We start from the raw sequence: 19977 nt of genomic DNA on the forward strand, positions 1-19977 counted from the left end.
TACGGCAAAGTGTTTTATTTTTTTAGAGGATAATCGGTTCATGCACAGCAAAAAAAGATCGAGACAAAAAATGCCTCATTCGAGGTGTGTGCCCCAAAGCACGCAGTAGATGTAGAGCTCTGTACAATATATGTCCCGTTTAAGGGTATATTCCGCGCGAAAACCTACACCATTTACATGTATTGAACTTTCTTCGGTCTCTTAGTACAGCGAGCCAATAAAGCGACTTATAGATCCTTAAAAATCTATATCAAGTGCAAAAAGCCAATAAGGTTTGGAGTAGCCTTCTTACGAGTGCACTTCGGAGCTGACACGAGAGAATAATTCACCTTCAATCGGTGTTAACGGCTAGCTCTGGTCAAATGTTCGGACATATAGGATGCCTCCCCAATGGGGACTTAAATCCAGGCTTCGAGGCTTTGAGAAAATGGTAACGGAGCCTATACCGCATGTGTACTCGATGAAGATTGCATCATTAAAGCCAGCTCCAGCATGCTTCACTCCGCCATGGGGTCCCTGAAGTCCCGGTCGCACCGCTAATGCACCCTACAAGAAATAGTCTACGGACACAGTTTGGGGAGTTTGTCTTCCTTGCGTGACGACGGTCCTGCCACATCGGTCGTTCAACAAACTGTCTGCAGACTTGTATGAAGCATACATATGTATGAAGCAAACATACTTCGAAAAGTGCGTGAGGTGCGCCCGCAGGGAATTCTGTCACCATGTCTACAAGGAACACCGCGCCTTTTGTATTATGTATATCGGGCAGCGTGAATGCGACTCAAGATCTGTAAAAACTTAGTACCAAAATGAAACGAGCATATTCAAAAAACAAAAAGGTGCTTTGTTTTCCTGTCTTGTGGGAGAGTGTACTTTGGCCTATAATGGAGTTCCATCGATGATAGGCTCAGAGAACATGCACTTTCAATAAGATCTTCACTTTCGTGTAATTTGGCCATTCATTGTGATAAGTGTGGGTGCTCCCTTTTTTTGGAAAAGACGACGATTCTCGCTCGGCACAGTCAGCAGGTGACTCGTGAAATAGCCGAGGCTTATTACATTTTGAAGTATAAGGATGAGTGCGTCAGTGCTCCCTCGATTGCGCTCTTTGATAAGGAAACTTATGTTCTTAGAGAGCTGTGACACGTGCCCTTTGGCGAAGGTCCGATGTATGTTTGTCTTTGTTTTTATGCCGGTAGGTGGTTTTCCAGAAATAAACCAATTGTCAGTCAGCGCTCGGTCTGTCTGTTCCTCGTTCTTTGTCCTCCGTACCTTTGGCGCTCTTTCCCTCTTCGTAATGGTGCTTCTCAGGCACTCACGTTCTTTCGCGAGTAGCTATTCCCTTGCTTTGCACATGCGCAATAACACGGTATACTGCAAGCTTCAGCGTTAGTGAGGCAGCCAATTATTTAGAAGTCTAGCCGAATGAAGAAGGAAAAACGAGGCAGTTGTCGTAACTACGAAGCCGCTGAAAAGAAACCTTTGTCTGTACCAACCTTTGAAGGGATGAGCCAGCCTTGGCGTTCCCAACGTTGTCCAGAAAGTCGGTGGCATCGGCAGAACACCCGCCTCCGCGAGGACGCTTCGTAAGTCCTTCCCACGCATGTTGCAACGACGCGAAGGCAATCACACTTGCGCAAAAGCTCAGCAACAAAATCGCAGTGATGGTCTGCAACACACAACGGCGTAAAAGCATTACTACAAGATGTCGTCAGACCCCTTTTCTTATACCTGGGCACGAACAAAAGCTGTCTTGTTGGTTCCTTTGTTTCCCATAGAACATGGCTTAACTTGCGTGTCTAACAAAGAAAATTATTTGCTATGTTTGTTTGTTGTTGTTGTTTTTTTTGTTTAGGAACGTGCACATTATTTTTGTTGTTCGTATGTTTCAGGTAAGAAAAAAGCCTTTTTTTTTTACCCTTCGTCTGTCTTTTATTTGAAGGGTCGAAGACACTCAGGAGAGGTGAATGCACTGAGGCATGCCCGATTTCATCCTTCTTTTATATGTATGGTCATGTGTTTACTTTAGAAACGACATATGACAGGTGACTGACATCCGGTGACTTTCAAACAAAGGAGAACAAAGTTCAGTTTATAGGTGTAAAAAAATAGTAAGAAACACTAGCAATAAAGATCGTAGAGTTTTACGTTACCGACTACTCTTAATCAGCTGAGTTGGCACGATATCGATTTCAGAAATATATCAGTGACTATTTAAGTAGTTTCCCTCCAAAACAAGTTGCCTATATTAAATGCTAATTTTTTTAAGCTAAGTTTTTTTTTTTTTAAGTTTGAGTTTGAATTTACTGCATGTATTCACTAGTGCCACTAAATAAGCTACGCTTCAGAGTAACGACACTTGGCCATATTGTGTCTTAAAATCAGGATTGCCAGTTATTTGAAGCTTTATCTGAAATCGCAGGAAACGCTTTTCCGCCCTCCACAAATGTTTAAAACGGTTCGCGACAAAGCAAAGCAATATTACATGACCTTCCTAACACAGAATCTAACGCTGAAGAAGTCGCCCTTTAGAATGATGACGATCGGCAGTTGCGTCTGCTCTGCATACGAGCCAAAATGGCGGCGCCCAAGACAATGTCGGGAAACAGAGTGCCGATACTCTAACCGCAGCACATTTAGTGACTCTAGTATTCACGATTGTGTGGGTTGTTTCATTTTGCTATTGCTTTAGTATAATGTTGTTTCTTTTGTGTGGGAGTTCAATCGTGTTTTCGATTTCTCATTTTGTTATTATTGTATAGAGCAGTGTCTGCTCTGTTCCATGGGCGTCGCAATGTTTGTTTGTGCTTACACCATGACACAGCAGGGTGGCTGCGCTTTTTGCAAGAGTCTTTTTACAAACCTTCGTCATAGCGTACTGCAAGAAGATCAGAAATGCATAGTCACGAAGTTCCAAGAATAACACCGATGCAAAAGGTGCTATAAACATCTTTAAAAAAAATTTGTGTTATGCACAGTTTTTTTTTTTTTTTTTTTTCTTAAGAGTCTGCGTTTGAGATTATTTTTTCCCATTTTTATAGCTGGCGGCTAGGTTTTCGGGCACTGCTCTATTAGTTCCTAGCACCTTGTTATCATTGTATAAATTCCTCTGGTGCCTGCATCACGACTGCTGGCATGGCTGGCTAGAAGGCCATCAAGCTGTTTTCACAGCTTTTTTTTTTTTTCTTTTCACCTTTCAACATTCCGCTTTCTTGGAAAATAAGGGAATTGTTATTAATGTTAATATTTTATAAGAATGCAATCGTCCGTTTGATACTAAGTTACAGCGATGATGCTACCGCTATTTCTATCACAACAGACGTAGTTGCGCTTGTCATCATAATTCCTAGTGACTGTTTTTGCACAACTCTTGCCAGCATTTTGTATAAACTTCGTTCGGTAACGAATCTCCCAAAGCACAAACCGCTGGTGCGGTGACGAGGTTGTATTTTATTAAAATTTTCAATATAAATGCTAAAAAAAAAGTTTGAACGTGTTTCACAGAGGGTCGAAACACTTTTCTTAGCCGATAAACCATTTTCAAATGTGCGCGCCATCTCGTAGCGGCTCCACCAACTATCCGAGTCCGCCATTGTATAGGCACGTACTCTGAGCGCGTATTGGACACGAGGACTGCGCCAGCTTTCGGCGAGGGCTGGGATCCGAAGCCCAAATAATGGCGACCGCCAATGTTGCTTGACCGAGTTTTGAAAAGGGTCCATTGACAAGTGATATTTCTCTATGTCCAGTAACCTCTTTCTTTCTTTCTGTTTGTGTGTGTGTGTTTGTGTGTGTGTGTGTATGTGTGTCTTTGTGTGTGAGAAAGGGAAAGAGAGAGTCCGACTGACCACTCATAAACCCAGTGTTCGTTGCAGAAGCCAATGGAAGGAACTTCCGACCGAGCTTTCAAACCAACCTTAACCGCGCCCTGCGAGCGCTCACCAAGACCAGAAATTACCTCGCAGTCTCCGTTAAGGAACAACGGCATCTCCATGTTTCCCGCATCTGGTGCTCGGCACAGCAGTCTTCCAGAGATCATGACCACCGCCGTTAAAAGTACGGGAATCCTGCGAAGAAGACCAAGTGACACAGTCAAACTGTGCTATCGCCCAACTGAAACATTTGGCCAAATTCAAGGAAGGTGCAATAGCAACTCCCGTTCCAACGCAGCGGAGAGGGTAAGGGCAGAGATAGGTGAGTGTTGACAAACCGCTTACCTGCGCCTCCTCCCCCCCCCCCCCCCTCCCCAAACACACACATCTTTTTTCTTTTGTTTTTTGTAGGGCGCAACGTTATTGGTTGCGTGCGCTATGACAACCAACGAGCAAGCGAAACGTACGTCGTGCTCATGGTCCCTGCACATGTGGCAGTTTAAACGGCCATTCATATTCTGAGTTTCGTCATTCTCTGGGACACTTTTATTACTTTACAGTTCGCTGTGATTGACTGTCTCCGTGCTTTGCGGAAAGGTGAACTCATGGACATTTTGTGTTTAGAGTTCACGAAGTTTTAAAACCAAAACACAGAAGGGAGTCATCAATAGTCATCAAATGGGTGTGAAAAAAAAATCGCGCACCCGTATCCGAGGACGAACATCAGAGGAGTGTATTTCGTGATATCTTCGGACTTGTAATGCTTGAGCAAGAAAATGCTGACGGCCAGGCAGGCTGTCCACGCCCTCGACGCAAACTGGCCGACGGTCAGCAGGAAGATGGTAGGATAGAGCCACGAACTGGAAGCGCTCGTCACGAGCCACGAGAGGAGACCGATCGCCTTGACCACCTGTACCGTTGTTTGCGATCAGTATGGTCGCGGACAACTTAAAAAACGCAAGGCTCGGCAAGGCCGGGGCCCCCTTATTATAGTTTCACGGTCAATGAGATTGCACCATTTGACGATAAAAACTCCGAGGAACGAATCACTACGCGAAAAAGTCACGCCCGGTGTTTCTTGAGCTGTCAGTAGCTATTATTTATTTTCAGTCACGGACAACGTGAGAAACGCAGGATGTGGCAAGTTCCTAGCATACTATTATCTCTCCTCAGTCGGGGAGATCAGCCAATCATCGCATTCTGCATGAAAAAGCAGCGAACCACGAGGTGGAGAACACGATTCTCCTTGAAAATGCCATCTGACCAGGGGCCCTAAACTCGTGAAACCCAAAGTTGAGGCCGAAGTTGAGGGAGCGCACCGATTGGACAATCACGACGATGACTTGGCGCTTTTGTCGCCAACATCCAATCGGCGCGCTCCGCGAACTTTCCGCCCGAACTTTGTGTTTCACGAGTTTAGGGCCCCAGATAGCAATTTCGCGTGAAGACGTTATCTCTGACCCGTAAATCGCTGCCATGGTGTACATTGAGTGCGTTTATATAATATATGTATACATATTTACTACATATATGTATGTACAGGTTTTTTTTAAGTTCTACGGATTTGTTTAAAAAGAACTATGAAAGTTACACTTATGCGGTTTGTGCAGGTGAGTAATACTTCCAGTGGGACATTATTTGGGTGGCTAATCTTTGTGATAAGTCTCCTAATTAATTAAAATTGTTAATTAACTTTTTAATTAGTGAGTATAGATATATAATTCTAAATGAAAACTTACTGAGCGCCATCAAAAACAACTAAATGAACTCTTTTTAGAACGCCTTGAAGCTCGTGGAAATTCGGGTGCGTACCAATGTTACCACTCGTGAAGCATGCGTAAAGCTGGCAGTGGCGGAACGCAAGGATAATCTAATCATCCGCGTTTTGCCACTGCCAGCTTAAACGTAAACATATATATTGTGTTTTTTTATATGCATAAAAAAAAGAAATTACAGTAGTATTCACAAATCGTAAACGTGATTTCGAGGAGACATTTTGAAGCCACGCTCACGGCTTTCGTTTGAAATCTCAATGACATAATAATTGCCAAATTGTGAATTTTCGCATATGCTCTTGAAAGCAGGACAATCCATTTTACGATTTTTTTCTGCGATGTGACCAAGGATTCTGCAGGTTTATAAAAATATATATTCCTTGTCAACAAGTAGCTCTAAGAAATCAAAACGTCACTGCTTTGTTAAAATAACTTCTTGTAAATGCTAAAATCATAGTTGTATGTTGAATACGTAAAGAATTTGAAACGTTCAAGGCCAATTGACTTACTAGCGTTTCACTACGCTTCAGAACGTCGCAGGAGCATACGTTAAACAACGCTACGAGTTACCACATCAAGCAAGCGACTCAACACCTTTTTTTTTAACGGTAAATAACTCGCAGTCATCTTGAAGTAATCTCCTGCAACGTAGTCAAGCCATAGTCAAATAGTACAAAATGTTATTATGTGGGTGGGCCTTAACCGTCACAATATCTTTGCGTTCTTCCTACTACTGCGCTTCGACTGAAGATTCGTCCACTATGTACTGAAACTCTAAAAACTTTTGTAACCTTGGCTCAGCGTCACAATAACGTAACATCATCTTACCTCACTGACTAGAAGACAAAAGAACACACTCGTAAGAAACTTGTAGATTCTCCCTGTCACGCAAAAGAGCCCGACGACATAAGCCTGCGAAGGAACAAAAACAAAAGCGTATTAAAAGACATCCCGACAGATCTATGGCACTGTCTTTTCGCTTACTGAAGCGAAACAGGCCAAACGAGAAAGCAAAATGGCTGCAATATACGTCGTGTGTGCGCAAACCAAAAAAAAAAATGTAGGCGATAGCAAAAAGAAGAGAAAAGTGCGAGGCCATTACAGTTTAACACCCGCTTGTGGAAGAAAAGCTTTTCGCTGATGAGGCTTTCTGGGTTGCTAAGGGGGCCTTTGGCGGCGCAGATGTGCTCGCCGCAAGACATATCTCAAAGCCGACGAAAAAACGCATCTGAGAAATCGAAAACACCCTATCAAGCAAACAGGCTAAAAACAGCCCCCGTGCAATTTCAAGGGTTGTGTGGGGCGGCCATCAAAGAAAGAAATTGCTCCAAGCGCAAATGGCCAAATAGCCGGTTTTAGCGCGCACATTTTTAGCCTGCTCACCTGAGAGCTTTCCGTTTTCCTACCATTTTTATTGAATTCGCAGTTACCGCCAGCACTACAGGTACGTTATGCCAGGCCTGTATGGTATATATAGAAGCAAAAGTATATATATTGTGAAGCAAAAACACGCATGAAATCCCCACTTCCATGGCGTTGCCACCGTGATGTGTCATTTCGTAAGTTTAAAAGCCAAGTAAAGAAATTGGGTGCGACCTTAACTTTTTAAAGTTCTATAATGCATGAAGTGCAGTAAGCGACCCTTTAAATTTATTCAGAAGACTATATACAGTCTTGTATGGTATAGGTCACGTGGTACGGTCCCCGCTAGGAACGTCGTCCAATAAACATATGAGTACACTTTAAACGATCTCTTTCTGGTATAAATATATGTATATGAATATGGTATTCCACGTAAATTGAACCAAGGTTTAAAAATTTGCGGTGCATTTTAGGAAGACGAATCCAAACGAATAAGATTGTTCATTGTTTGGAGCAAGTCAGGCTATTTTTTGTATTTTATTCAATTAACTAATTAATTAATAATAATTCATTAACTTCCGACATATTCAATTTGAAGCAAACGTTTCGAAGACAAAGTTGTAGAGCGTCCTCAGAAACATCCAACTGAATGTTTTCATCAAGAAATCTTGACACCTTTTTTCTTTATGGGCTTCGAAATAAGTTTGCGAATTATGAAAAAAAACGTGACTCTGCGCATGTGCACCTTGTATTGCAGTGCTCTCAGCCGTGGCATGAATAAACTAGGCCTGCAGGCTATATAGAGGACTTCTGACTGGGCGCGGTTGACAAATTCGCGTTTTGTCTTTGTGTTCTTTTCCATAAATCGGGCACTTTTTTTTTAAGTCCGGAAAAACGAACCGTGTTAGAGGTTTCTTGATAAAAACCATTGAATTGTATGTTTCTGAGGACGCTCTAGAACTTTGGCATTGGAACGTTTGCTCTAAATGGAATATTTCAAAAGTTAATTAATTAATCTTAATTAATTGGTTAATTAGGCGAAATGCAAAAATAGCCTGACTTGCTCCAAACAATGAACAACCTTATTCCTTTGATTTCGTCTTCCTAAAATGCACCAAAATATTTTTAAACCTTGACTCAGGTTACGTGGAATACCCTGTAGTTTGTATATGCAGAAGAATGAACAGTACTTAATCCAATTAGTCAAACATCATAGCTTTCAGGAACCCGCCGAAAGCCAAACTAACGGCGGAGCCAGGATTTGAACTCTGGGCCTCCCAATGTCCGGTCGGGCACCCGACCGGACATTGGGAGGCCCAGAGTTTAAATCCTGGCTCCGCCGTTAGTTTGGCTTTGACATTGGGAGTTTTACATTGGGAGGCCCATATATATATATATATGTATGGGTCAGGTGACTTCGTGTCACCGGGGAAACTAGATGTAAAATTTACGAGACACCGTCTGACATGAAATCAATTTCCCCACTAAATTTAGCGGGGAAATCAATATAGGTCACTTGATGTCAATTGTGCCGCTAAATTTAGCGAGGAAACTGAATTGGTCCGTACATTCCGTGACATCAGGTCACGTGTCAAGAATTTTGCCGCTAAATTTACCCGAGAAACTGAATTCGTGTATAGGTCTCGTGATATCAATTTCCCTGCTAAATTTAACGGGATATATGTACGGGCGGGCGGACAAACGTACGGACGGACAAAGTTTTGTGATGGCGGTAGCGTTAAAAATGCTTTGAAACGACGAATGTTGGAAAATATATTAGTGGTTCCCTTTCCTCGCCCTAAAACAAAACAACAGAACCTGCAGCGCTCAATAATTTGTACGAGTAAACGACCAGCGAATGAGACGGTACTTGGTATCATCAGCTCGCCGCTCACCAATTAAGTCTCGACATTGCTTAATCACTCTCCAGATGTATACGACAAACACTGCTAAACTACATGCCGACGGTCAAGTAGCCGCGTTCTTTGGGCAAAAATATGGATTTTTTGTGTCGCAATTTATTTACCTGAGGGCCCGAAAATGCCAAGCTATACTCAAACTTGCTATTCTATGGCCGAGTTTGAGTATCTTGGCCCCAAAATAGCCAAATAAGTGTCAAAGTTATTAGGCTTCACTGCCTGGTTCTTCGGTTGCCACCTGGCTTCACTGGGCCTCATTTTTCGAGCAAATGCCAGAATTAGGCTTGAAACGCAAAAGAATAAAACATATAGGGACGGACACACACAGACAGGACAGTTCTTTCAATTAGCAACCGACGTTTAAGATGCCTCCTTAATGGTCAGCACTTCTCTAACCCAACCCTCGAAAAAAGAGGAAGAAAACCCGTGATAACAGAAAAGATAGCGCCGTTGGAAAAAGGAAAAAGAAAAAAGAAAAGAAAAAGAAAACGAAAAAAAAAAAAAGAGGGTTGGGTTAGAGAAGCGCTCACCCACTGTGGAGGCATTACAAATGTCGGTTGCTGATTGAAAGAGCAGTCCTGTCCGTGCGTGTCCGTCCCTCTGTGTTTTATTCGTTCGTATTTCAAGTCACCTGTGCCAACCTGCTCTGCGTTCATGTTCGCCAGAATTAGGCTTCACTGGTGGTTTTTTTTTTTGTTGTTGTTTTCTTGTTTCTTTTTTTCAGTTAACAATTAGTATTTTTGTTTTATGAACAGCACTTTGGTACGTATGGTGAGAACCAGAAAAAAATCCAGACTTCGGCATTTCTTCGTCTAGGTAGGGGTCAAGGAAAAGTATCTCGGTTCTAATTAAAGCCTTGAAGAAAAACCTTATTACACTCAGGTGTGGCCTCCTGGATTGCCAAACTTTGTTCAAGTTAGGTTTTCCCCATGCGTCCTATTCGGGGAACGTGCTATACTTGTGACCGCCGCTATAAATTTACTACATACCTCTTTCAGCAGCAAAACGTTGCGTTTTGAAAAACATAGCGCATCATGCATTTATCTACCAAGAAAGCATTGCCAAAACCCGTATTACCAAATGTATATTCTTATTTGTTTTCTTAAAAAGCTGCATTCGCATGTTCACGTGTTTGCAGTGTTCTTTCTTGCGCCGAGTTCTGAATTCTTTCTCTAGCTTTCTATGGGACATATAGAGCATCAGTATTTTACTTTTTGCGCGTCTATAAACCAAAATCTTCGTTCGCAATCACCCCAACCTTATTATGTGTCGAAGTTCGGCGGAACGAGTGGGATGTTTTATAAAAAATTTAACGGAATGGTGTACTCACCGAGGATGCGAGGCTCAGACCACTGACGATCGCCAATGCTGGCTTGAGCTGCAGGATCGTATCCACTCCGTTGTGACTTGGCAAGCTGATAACACTAGCTGCTACGAACATCAGCGGGATAGACAGCACCGTGCACAGGCCAACACCTGCAGCGAGCTGGAAGGAAGGTACAATTGCAGACTGATTGTCTCCTACCCCAGGTAGCATAGTTCTTGGGGTCAAAATTTGCTGCTGTTTCGCGTCTGGGAATTTAGGGTCTTCGAAACCCGCAGAAGTCCACTAAGATAAACTTGAACTTCTTTGGCCAGAGTCTGGGTATATTGGCCTTAATTAGCCAAACGAGTGCCAAGGTTATGCTTCACTGCTGGTAGTTTGGCTGTCATCTGGCATCTGTTGGCTTAAATCGCCGAACAAGTACGAGAGTAGAGCTTCACTTCTGGTGCGGTTTTCATGTAGCAACGTTGGCCTAAATTGCCAAACAAGTGCCATGTTTAGGCGTCACTGCTATAGCTGCTTCGTCGGTTCATACGTGGCATCGTTGACTCAAGTCCGGCACTTTTGCAATTATGTGACGAGACAGAGAATTGTCTTAGAAACGGCAATGAAAATTATTCTGGTGCAAACTAACGCCTTGGTCTAAAACCGGATTAGGCCCAAGGTTGGCTTCTAGAATTGCCAAGCTAATGCTACGTTTCTTGTTCTTAGATCCACTAACTTGAACTTTCACTCTTTTCTGCCTAAAACAAATTGGAACTGGAACCCCCTTCCTGCCAAAATCGTCTCTAACGCCGACCCTTATGTTTTCAAATTTATGTATTTTATTCATGTGTTGTAAATGCTCTTCCTACACATGGTGTTTAAATTGTTTTTGAACCCACTCCGCTCTCTGGCGCTTAACGGCCCCGAGTGCAAAAAAATAAACTATAATGAAACCAATCTACGCCGACAGCCCTACCGAAAAACCAAGTATAACTTTTCACCATTTGAGTTGAGGAACTGGAAACCTAACTGGAATTGTTTCTGGAAACCTGAAATCCAGATTGCACACGAAGGAAGAATTTCTAAAAAACTGAAATCCCGATATAATCCAGAGAGATGCCGAGTTTCATAATCCAGATAACGAAAAGTTATACCGGGCTTTTCGCTAGGGGTAGGGGGGGGGGGGGGGGCGGGGGAACGAAAATCCGATTATCCCTCCCACTGTAGGCTTATGGCAAGAATGGAACTTCAGCACGGATTCAGTTTCTCTGTAAAAAAAAAAAAACAGTATATGCACTAGCAGCTTTTTTTTTTGTCTTCAAATAAGTTGTTTTAAGAGCTAGAAAAAAATCTTTAGACTTTTTTTTATCTTGTGACATCTTTTCTTTCTTTTGCTTTTTTCTTGATAGCACCGAGAAACGTGTTTTAATTTTTTAGTATACTAGTACCAGGTTACGTTTTTAGCTTCTTTTTCCTGAGCGCAGTGTGTAACTCGAATTTTGCCTTCGCCCAGACACGGAGTGTGGTTGCATCGAGGTTCAGGAATACCATAAGCACAAAGTAATAAAAGGCAATGCCAACCCTTATATTTAACTTGGTCATCGAATCTTATTAATATAAAGAAGGTTGACACCATATACTTCTGTTCTGTAACTAACTAAACATGTAACGTGTTGACATTGAAGCTAAGATGCACGTTTCTTTTAGGACTTGCTGAGTTGTAGGCTGTAATCTGTTTCACTTACTCCCACGGAAAGTAACATAAGATAACATTAAGTAATTTTTTATGGTACCGAATATATCTTTTCTTCAGTCTGATAAGCTTCACCTACCGTTTTGCGCTAGACCCCAAGGTACGACTCCGGGATCTAAGGTTGACCATCGATCAAAGGCCGACGAGGTGACATCAACATTATTGCCTCCAGTTCTTGTATCAGTACTATTTCTAACACGTAGTCTTGAAAAATTATTTCTCTGTTTGTTTTGCAATTCCTTTTCTATTTCTTTTGGTTTATATGAACACGATCTATAATGTCGCTTTCAGACTAGCTCGATGTGTCAAAGGACAAACTTCCGAGCTCCGTTCCAAAACCGCGTCGTGGAGTTGAAATCGATAGTTGCACACTGGTCAGGTGGTGCAAGCTGCCACCCGAGTTAAAGGTTTCAGCCGTATGTATCCATTCATCAATACAAATGATGGCCCTCTACTATCGAGTCGAACCAATGAAACCGCAGCAACTCATCCTTAATAGCAAGCCTGTAGTGCTGAATTCATTACAGTTATCTAAACGGGGAGAGCTTGGGTACAGATTGAACACGACCTCTGCGTAACCGTTCGGTTTGGACTCGTGCCTTCCCCATTGAACACGAGCCCTTGCCAAACGGTGGCGAAACACTCGCGGCCCATCCGTGCCGAGCGTCGGCCTCCTGTGGGGGACGCCGAAAAATTCGGCATTACGGCGTGGCATTCTATGTGGTATGACTGGAGTTGGCAAGCCTGTGAAAACCTATTTGCGAGTTGGAAATGGGCTGACTATTGTTTACCGAGAATACTTTGACATAGAATGCCCAGGCAAAACTAACACCAACTATAATCGCATTCACCTCAAAAATTGTAATAAAAAAAGTCCGACTCCTCTGGGAACGTTACTATTTTCCCCGTCGTGCGTTCTCTAAGATATATGTAGGTACATTTTAGATTAACTTCATGTTATTTTATCAGGACGCACAAGTTTCAAACTCACAGCCAGTCTTTTCTTGCGTCACAGCGGCCGCCATTCATCGTGGGAACTCAGTCTCTCTGCATGCGGGACAACACCCCGAGGGTCTGCCCGAGCAGAGCACGAGGACGCACGAGTTGTCTCGTGAGCTGGCGTCTGCCTCCTATGAACTACAGTTAAGGCGCCACGCATGCGTGGAACGCTTAGTGATAGATCGGTCTATTCACCAGGTGTCTGGAGCGCTCGCGTGTATACGTATGGCGTGCGTTTCTTGTGTTTTTGTCTTCTCTCCCGGCATCAAAAAGGCAAACATTACCCAACGAGAATGTTGAATGTATTTATTTCTTTAGTTCAAAGCAACTTCGTTAAGTGCGGTGTTCTAGCAATATTTAGTGGCGGTAGGCATTTCATCTCACGAGAAAGACACATTTAAAGAGTAGAAAGTAATACGAGAGCTCCCACGTCCCGTACGAAACATCTGAGCAGTCATATTTTCAAAACGTAGTGTTTTTATGCTCTCTTTTTCTGCATAAAAAGGGGCTATAGTCTTCTATTAATGGTGCGCGCCTGAGCAAGACGCGGCGCATAGAATTGCACGCCTCGCGCTGTTTCACAAGTGTTGTGACAACTTGAAAAAAACAAACAAAAAGAAAACTTTTAAACAAAACAGACTTACACAGCAGTGTCTGCAACACCATCTAATTGTCCGAGACTCATTCCTAGAGGCCGGAACACAGTCTAAGGCAGCTGCGTAGTATTTACCTAAAACTACTTTCAATTACAAACACCCCCCCCCCCCCCCCCCCCCAAATCTGCCGAGGACTGCATTTCAACAATCAAGGTACCCAGCCTGCGTAATCCGCTTAGGCGATCTCAGGTCATTGTTAATCATTTGGTTGGATGCTTCGTTGGCGGTCATCACGTTAACGCCGCATAGGAGTTACTTTAAGCCGCTGTGACACTGCTAATATATAATACAAAAGACAGACAGCAGATATTGTCTGGGGTGTGTTTGTTTCTTGCATGACGGTCACATTGGTCATACAAAAACGGTCTGCAGATATGTGGGAAGCATAAACACATGCGTGCTTCTAAAGCCGGGGTCACACTGCTCATACATTATACACAAGACAGCTTACAAACAGATTCCGAGCGCTAGTCACCGCGAGATCTGTGTTTCGAAAGCCGCATAGCAACGAGTTCAAGGAGAAACTTGGCACACGGCATTCGAACCACGGATATTGTGGTGACTTGTGTCTGCCCGACTGCTTTTCTCGGCGGGCTCAAAGTGTGTCCGCAGATACTTCTGTGATCCTGCCAGCAGCGAACAAGGCGCGTCTTTCGTGTAATGTAGGAGCTGTGTAACTATAAAACTTTAAAAAGCTAGTCGTGGATCTCGGACCCTACATCAGCGAGAACAGTGACAATCCGAGACGTTTGCTTTTCAAATAAAGCAGTTATAAATGCAGTACGATGAAAAAAAAAACGGGCTAGTTGGAACACTGCGTGACACTGTTATAGCGCGAACGCTACAACGGTGATTTTTTCGTGCGCTTCACTTCGAAAGGGTTTGGAAGGCGTCAAAGTTTACTGCTTAGCTGCTAGTGCCCCAAATCAGAATTTTAGGTTTTTGATAACAGCCGTTTGATTCTAAGAAAGAAACAAAAACAATATGCGATTGCTTCTTCGCGCTAACGGTATCGCTTAGTGTATGTACTTCGCACGAATACTGAAAACGCCAGAGAAGAAGGTGCTATGGGAAGGAGACAAATAGTGCGCTATTAACAATGGAACTTTTAATGTGAAAAACAAAGATATATGTCTCCTTGTGTTATCATTGCGATAAGACGGCGTACGGTATATTTTATGTGTGTGTGTGTGTTTTTTCACATTAAAGTTTAGTTGTTAGTAACGCACAACGTCTTCTTTGTAGTCCTTGTGCCTTCACGCTTTTAGTATTATCTTTAAGCCTGCTAAATGTTATGTTTCTTATTACTTCAATTAATTTATATTACTGTTTGTGTGCATATAGGAATGTAAAGTGAAACTTCTCAAGCTAGGTTTTTTTATAAGTCGGGCTTACTTTTCCAGCTTAATCGAGATTATTTATTATGTATTAGCGAACAAAATGTTTTACCCCTCTAACCAAAATAAACTTGTTTTTCTGTTGTTGTATTTTTCACTTACAGATTTTTTTTTTTTTTTTTTTTTTTTACGTATCACAAATGTCCATTACACACAGACACGCCAACGATCAAAATTTTATATGTATGCGACCCTTACGCTTTCGGTGGGTAGTCCTCTCTGCGCCGCGTAGAGTATGACGATGGGCGCCGTGGGAACGGTACCGTAGAGGAAAGAAAAACTGCCCTCGTCGCTGCGCACTCCTTTGCTGCGCACCATGAGTTCCGTGAACAACTTCAAGGAAATCGGCAGCAATATCCTGTGAGAATAAAACCGCACCAATAAAAGGGTGTGAACGGCGTACGCGTAATAAAAGTACAGGCTTCTTGAAAACAAAAAACAGATTTCAATTTTTTTTATATATATTTCTAACACTCTGTAAAGACATAAATATATACAGCACATCACTGGAGAGAGGAAGGCTCAAAGGTAAAAGTTTTATGGTCCTTGAGGGGCTTTGCACTCGAACACCGAGGGCTGCGCGACAAACATATAAAATAACACGGAAGTCTATATCTTGCCACACACAAATCAACCGGATGGTCTCTAGTTATTGAATTCACAGTTTGAACAATTTGTTGTCTCCAATCTTGAATGCCAACCGGAATAAATAAGACAAGCACCGACCCTTTCTTTTATGTACCTATGGATTCACACTTCGCAAACTGCAGCGCACAACACGACTTTTTTTGTAATGTCCTTTGCGTATAAACGAGAAACAGCACTCTGTGTCATCATGAACTGAGGTACTAGGTTGGGCCTTTAAAAGCCTTGAACTTTCCTGCATCCAGTGATGTGCGGATTATGCTTCTGTCTTTTATAGTTCAAAACCTGCTCCTTCTTTTGGAATTGCCCTCTATTACCTTGGTACGGACAGGTAATAAAAAAAAAAAAAAGCGGTGATGAGGCATAGCGAGACATTTTGTGGGCATTCCTATCTTTTCATTGCTCTTCTCGAGGTTTGTCGTCCGGTGCTTGGACCAACATCATGGCCAGCTACTGGCGAGGAAATCGAATATAAGTGCTTTGTGCAACTTGTTTTAAAAACCAGTCCAACGTTTAAAAGGCCACAGCCCAACGCGCAATCTCATCTCTACATCCCAGTACGTACAAGTTCGTCGCGTCGGAAAGCGAGCAAAGCACTCACCATATGCACAAACGCTGAAAATGGATTATTTGGAATGGTCCATAGGGAGTTTGGTAGGAGAAGTAAGGTCGTAGTAGGAGGGGTGAGGTAGCAGCGACCCAGCACATGACCAGTGAATTGGACTCTTTATGTCACCTTCCTGGACCGAGTGTAGGGTACCAAATGGTCGCGAGCGCTGCACGTTAGTATTCGAATACGACCCGTGTTTAATCGATGCCTCACTGATTAAACATAAGCCTCAGCCTAACATTCACGCAACGTTCGGCTGGGGCTCAGCCAAGTGCTGTGTCGAAAACACATAACATACAAATTATTCGTGTTGTAATCCCCATCATGTCCCCATCGCGGCCTGGCTAGAATATAACGGCGCGCTTTCTTACTGCCTTCGAATAAGAGGGGTGGAGGGTCGTTTTTTCTCCCACTGCAGCTCGGCGGGGTCACACCTCTCCTACAGCGCTTTCACTCGTTCTAAGGAGGCATCTCAATCTCACCCGTCTCCAAGTCTCTCCCTCGTAGAATTGTAGGAACTTCTAGACTAGCTTGGTCTACGGGCCTTGAGGCCACCTGCCTGCAGGGACTTATACAAGAAACACTCCTTGTTCCTCTTCTCAAAACAAAAAAAAAAAATTCTCTATACGCGAGTGTATATTTATCGTAAGCCAAAAGCATCTTAATCAGTCCGCTACAGTTGTTTCGTATGAGTACAACGGCACACAGTTTCAATCACGATGGTCGGAACAGTTGTTAAGCCGGGGTCAGACTGATTATACCATCATACAAAAGACAGTCTGCAAACAGATTAAAACGCGAGTTACCGGGAGATTCGTGCTTCGAATGCCGCATGGCAATCAATCCAAGGAGGAAACTTGGGCACGCGGCATTGGAACAATGGATATTGCGATGACATGTATCTGCAGACTGTCTTTTGTATGATGTATGAGCAATTTGACCCCGGCTTTCAGGGTGGGTCAGAAAGTACTCGGAGGGGTGGCGTAGTCACCCCTCAACGCGGTTGAAATCTCCCATCGCTTTTAAGCGAGAGCAAAGGCCGGTAAGAAATGCCGCTGTCTAGCCGGGCAGTGCTCCCGTGGTCTTAGAGGCTTATCCGCTAAGGGCACGACGGTTGAATCTCATCCCCAATAGGTTAAACCCGTGTTCTACTTGCCGACGCGCGACGCCACCAGACCCGGGAACGCGACAGAACAGCACGCGACATAACAGCACGCGACAAAACAGCACGGTCAAAACAGCACGCGTCAAAACAGCACATCGTCAAAACAGCACGGCGACAAAACAGCAAGCGTCAAAATAGCACGCGACAAAACAGCACAGCGTCAAACGGCACAGCGACAGAAGAGCACGTGCCAAAACAGCGCGGCGTCAAAACAGCACATCGTCAAAACAGCATGCATGTAGCAACTTTGAGCACGCTCTTCACTTGTCTCTGCGCGAATATTTTCGAACCTCCTTAACCCTTTCATTTATTGCCGCTAGGTTATAAAGGATTTTATTGCCTATTTCAATGCAAAGTCAGTGTCCCGACTGGTGCTGCTGTGCTATTGCTAAAAAGAAACGAAGTTAGCAGTAGTTACTACTACTTAACTCCGCTGATCTCTGAAGAGATTGGGTAGTTAGAGGTGATATCTTCGCGTCGATGTGTTGGGCGCGTTGTCTGGTCTTCTTTTATTTATTTTTTTAGAACCAACGAAAGATGAAAAGTTTTTGGGAAAAAAAAATCCATAAGTTCAAGTTATGAACCGTCTGGTTTGCGGCGGTCCGGTGACGTTCCGTAGTACTTGTCGTTTCGTAATTACCACCTAAGCGTAGATCGTCCCCCAAAAAAAGCGGGAGATGCGCCGATTACAGATGCATTGATAGAACCGGGAAAATAAAGGGGTCATGACATGATTTTCCTGCTTCTTCCTCCTTAGCTTTAATCCTCTACTCAAATGCGAGTTGTGAAATCACGTGGTCATGACATTCCTTCGGCACCGGTGCGATGACTCTTAGCTTCCACCGTGCTTTTTATGCACCACCATAGAACTTGTCATTCCCCAGTGACAATTAATTCCGTCAGGGCGCTCATTGGCCACGAACGCGAATCCAAATATTCGTCCACGGATTGATTGCTGACGAGCGCATACGTCCGAGTGACGCAGTTTTCATGTCCAATGCGTGAGCTGGGCTCTGCTGACGTCCGTTTGGCGCCGGTGACGCGCTTTTGGAACCACGGATGTATCATAGTGAAAAGGCGGAGAGCTTTCGAAGGCAAGAAGGTACAAAATAGTCCGCTATATTTTCAAATGTTCGTACTGAAAGGCTGGCTTTTGACTTTCTAGCCTTTTTCTTTTGGCCAACTAAACTATATGCGATTAGTAAAGTTCCAATTTAAAATCCTTCATTCCAACCCGAAATTCGTTTCATGGCCCCTATAAGGTAACTTTAATGTCGAGCGAATTCAAGGTGCACCATGGCCAACGATTCTACGGGGTTCATTTGCCGTGAATAAAATGTTTCGGAAACACGCGGCTGCAGCTTGCAGGCGAGAAGTTGTTTTGAGTTAAATTCACAGATTATTGCGGACGAAGGCTTCGATCGAGTGGAAACTGGTGAAGCAGAAACATGCCACAGCCTCAATGCTGTTGCCGTACAGCATGGGCTGAACACACCGTTGCCGCACACACTTTCTGTTATTTCTTTTTTTTTTAACAACTAACAACAGCACATTGCCATGCGATTGATTCATTTATTGTAGACGACATCACCAGCAAACTTAAGCGTCAATATTAGCAGAACTGCTCGAGAAATAGCCAGAATACGCAACAGCAGGGGCTTCGCGGTACTGCCCAAAAAGTCTTCATGTGCGCATCGAGTAGACTGCTTACTCCCAACTTGCTCCCATGAGAACGGATTCGACAAATTGGCCGTCGACGAGATGACCTTCGAAGAATTGGCCTAGACACTCCATTCCTTTACGGCGCCTACTTTTAGACATGCGTTATTTAACTCCATCGCTATATTCAGGGTTCAGCGTTTTCGGCTTAAACCAATAAGACTGGTAAAAGTACGACGAAATCTTTTTAAAATTCTGTTTTAACTGAAAAAGGTCAGTATTTTCGAGGGCGTTTGCAGGGGTGGGTGGGGAAATGTGCTTCATTACTGACCGTATGACCACTTCCTTCCGCAGTTTTAAGCCTGTCTCCGTGATCGGTTCAACTTTCAAGAAAAGTTGAACCGACGACGCAATGGTCTTCAGGACGAAATGTGGGTTTTTCACCTGATAGGGATTTGTGTGCCGAACTCTTTGTTCAATGGAGAGAATTTAATCCTGAACTGAACAATAAAATTAAAGGGCATCGGTAAATGCCGCACGTTTTTTAACACCCCTAGCTTCCGTCTACTAGAGGAGGGCATAAATACGATTAATTTATTGTCGTTTCTTGGACTGCGTGAATTAACCATCTCTCGCAGTCGTGAAAATGGGTGAAATACGCACTGAGTACAATGCTTGCAAATTTTTGGATTTTGATATTTGCCTCTCCGACCGAAGTGGTAGTAAAGCTCATGTTCGTCCTGTGTACAAATACGAGCCCACGACGTTATAATGTCAGAACACGATAGGGCCCCAGTGCGTCTTGCAGAACAGGTCACGTCGGCTGTCCCAGACAGCAAAAAAATATGAAATCCAG

At 43.4% G+C, this 19977-nt stretch overlaps 1 protein-coding gene across 1 annotated transcript in view; it reads right to left on the bottom strand.

Moving 5' to 3' along the window:
- The window catches only part of LOC8043199 (integral membrane protein GPR155), a 104283-nt gene that overhangs the window by 25184 nt on the left and 59122 nt on the right, over positions 1-19977 (bottom strand). The window contains exons 5-10 of the mRNA XM_040210111.2: positions 15241-15400; positions 10259-10414; positions 6476-6559; positions 4577-4782; positions 3959-4067; positions 1497-1669 (exon numbers count right to left, since the gene is read on the bottom strand). Coding sequence (XP_040066045.2) covers positions 1497-1669; positions 3959-4067; positions 4577-4782; positions 6476-6559; positions 10259-10414; positions 15241-15400 — 888 coding nt within the window. The remainder of the gene's footprint in view (positions 1-1496; positions 1670-3958; positions 4068-4576; positions 4783-6475; positions 6560-10258; positions 10415-15240; positions 15401-19977) is intronic.

This window comes from Ixodes scapularis, unplaced genomic scaffold (genome assembly GCF_016920785.2).
Source record: "Ixodes scapularis isolate PalLabHiFi unplaced genomic scaffold, ASM1692078v2 PGA_scaffold5__190_contigs__length_132052651, whole genome shotgun sequence".
Classification (NCBI taxonomy): Eukaryota; Metazoa; Arthropoda; class Arachnida; order Ixodida; family Ixodidae; genus Ixodes; species Ixodes scapularis.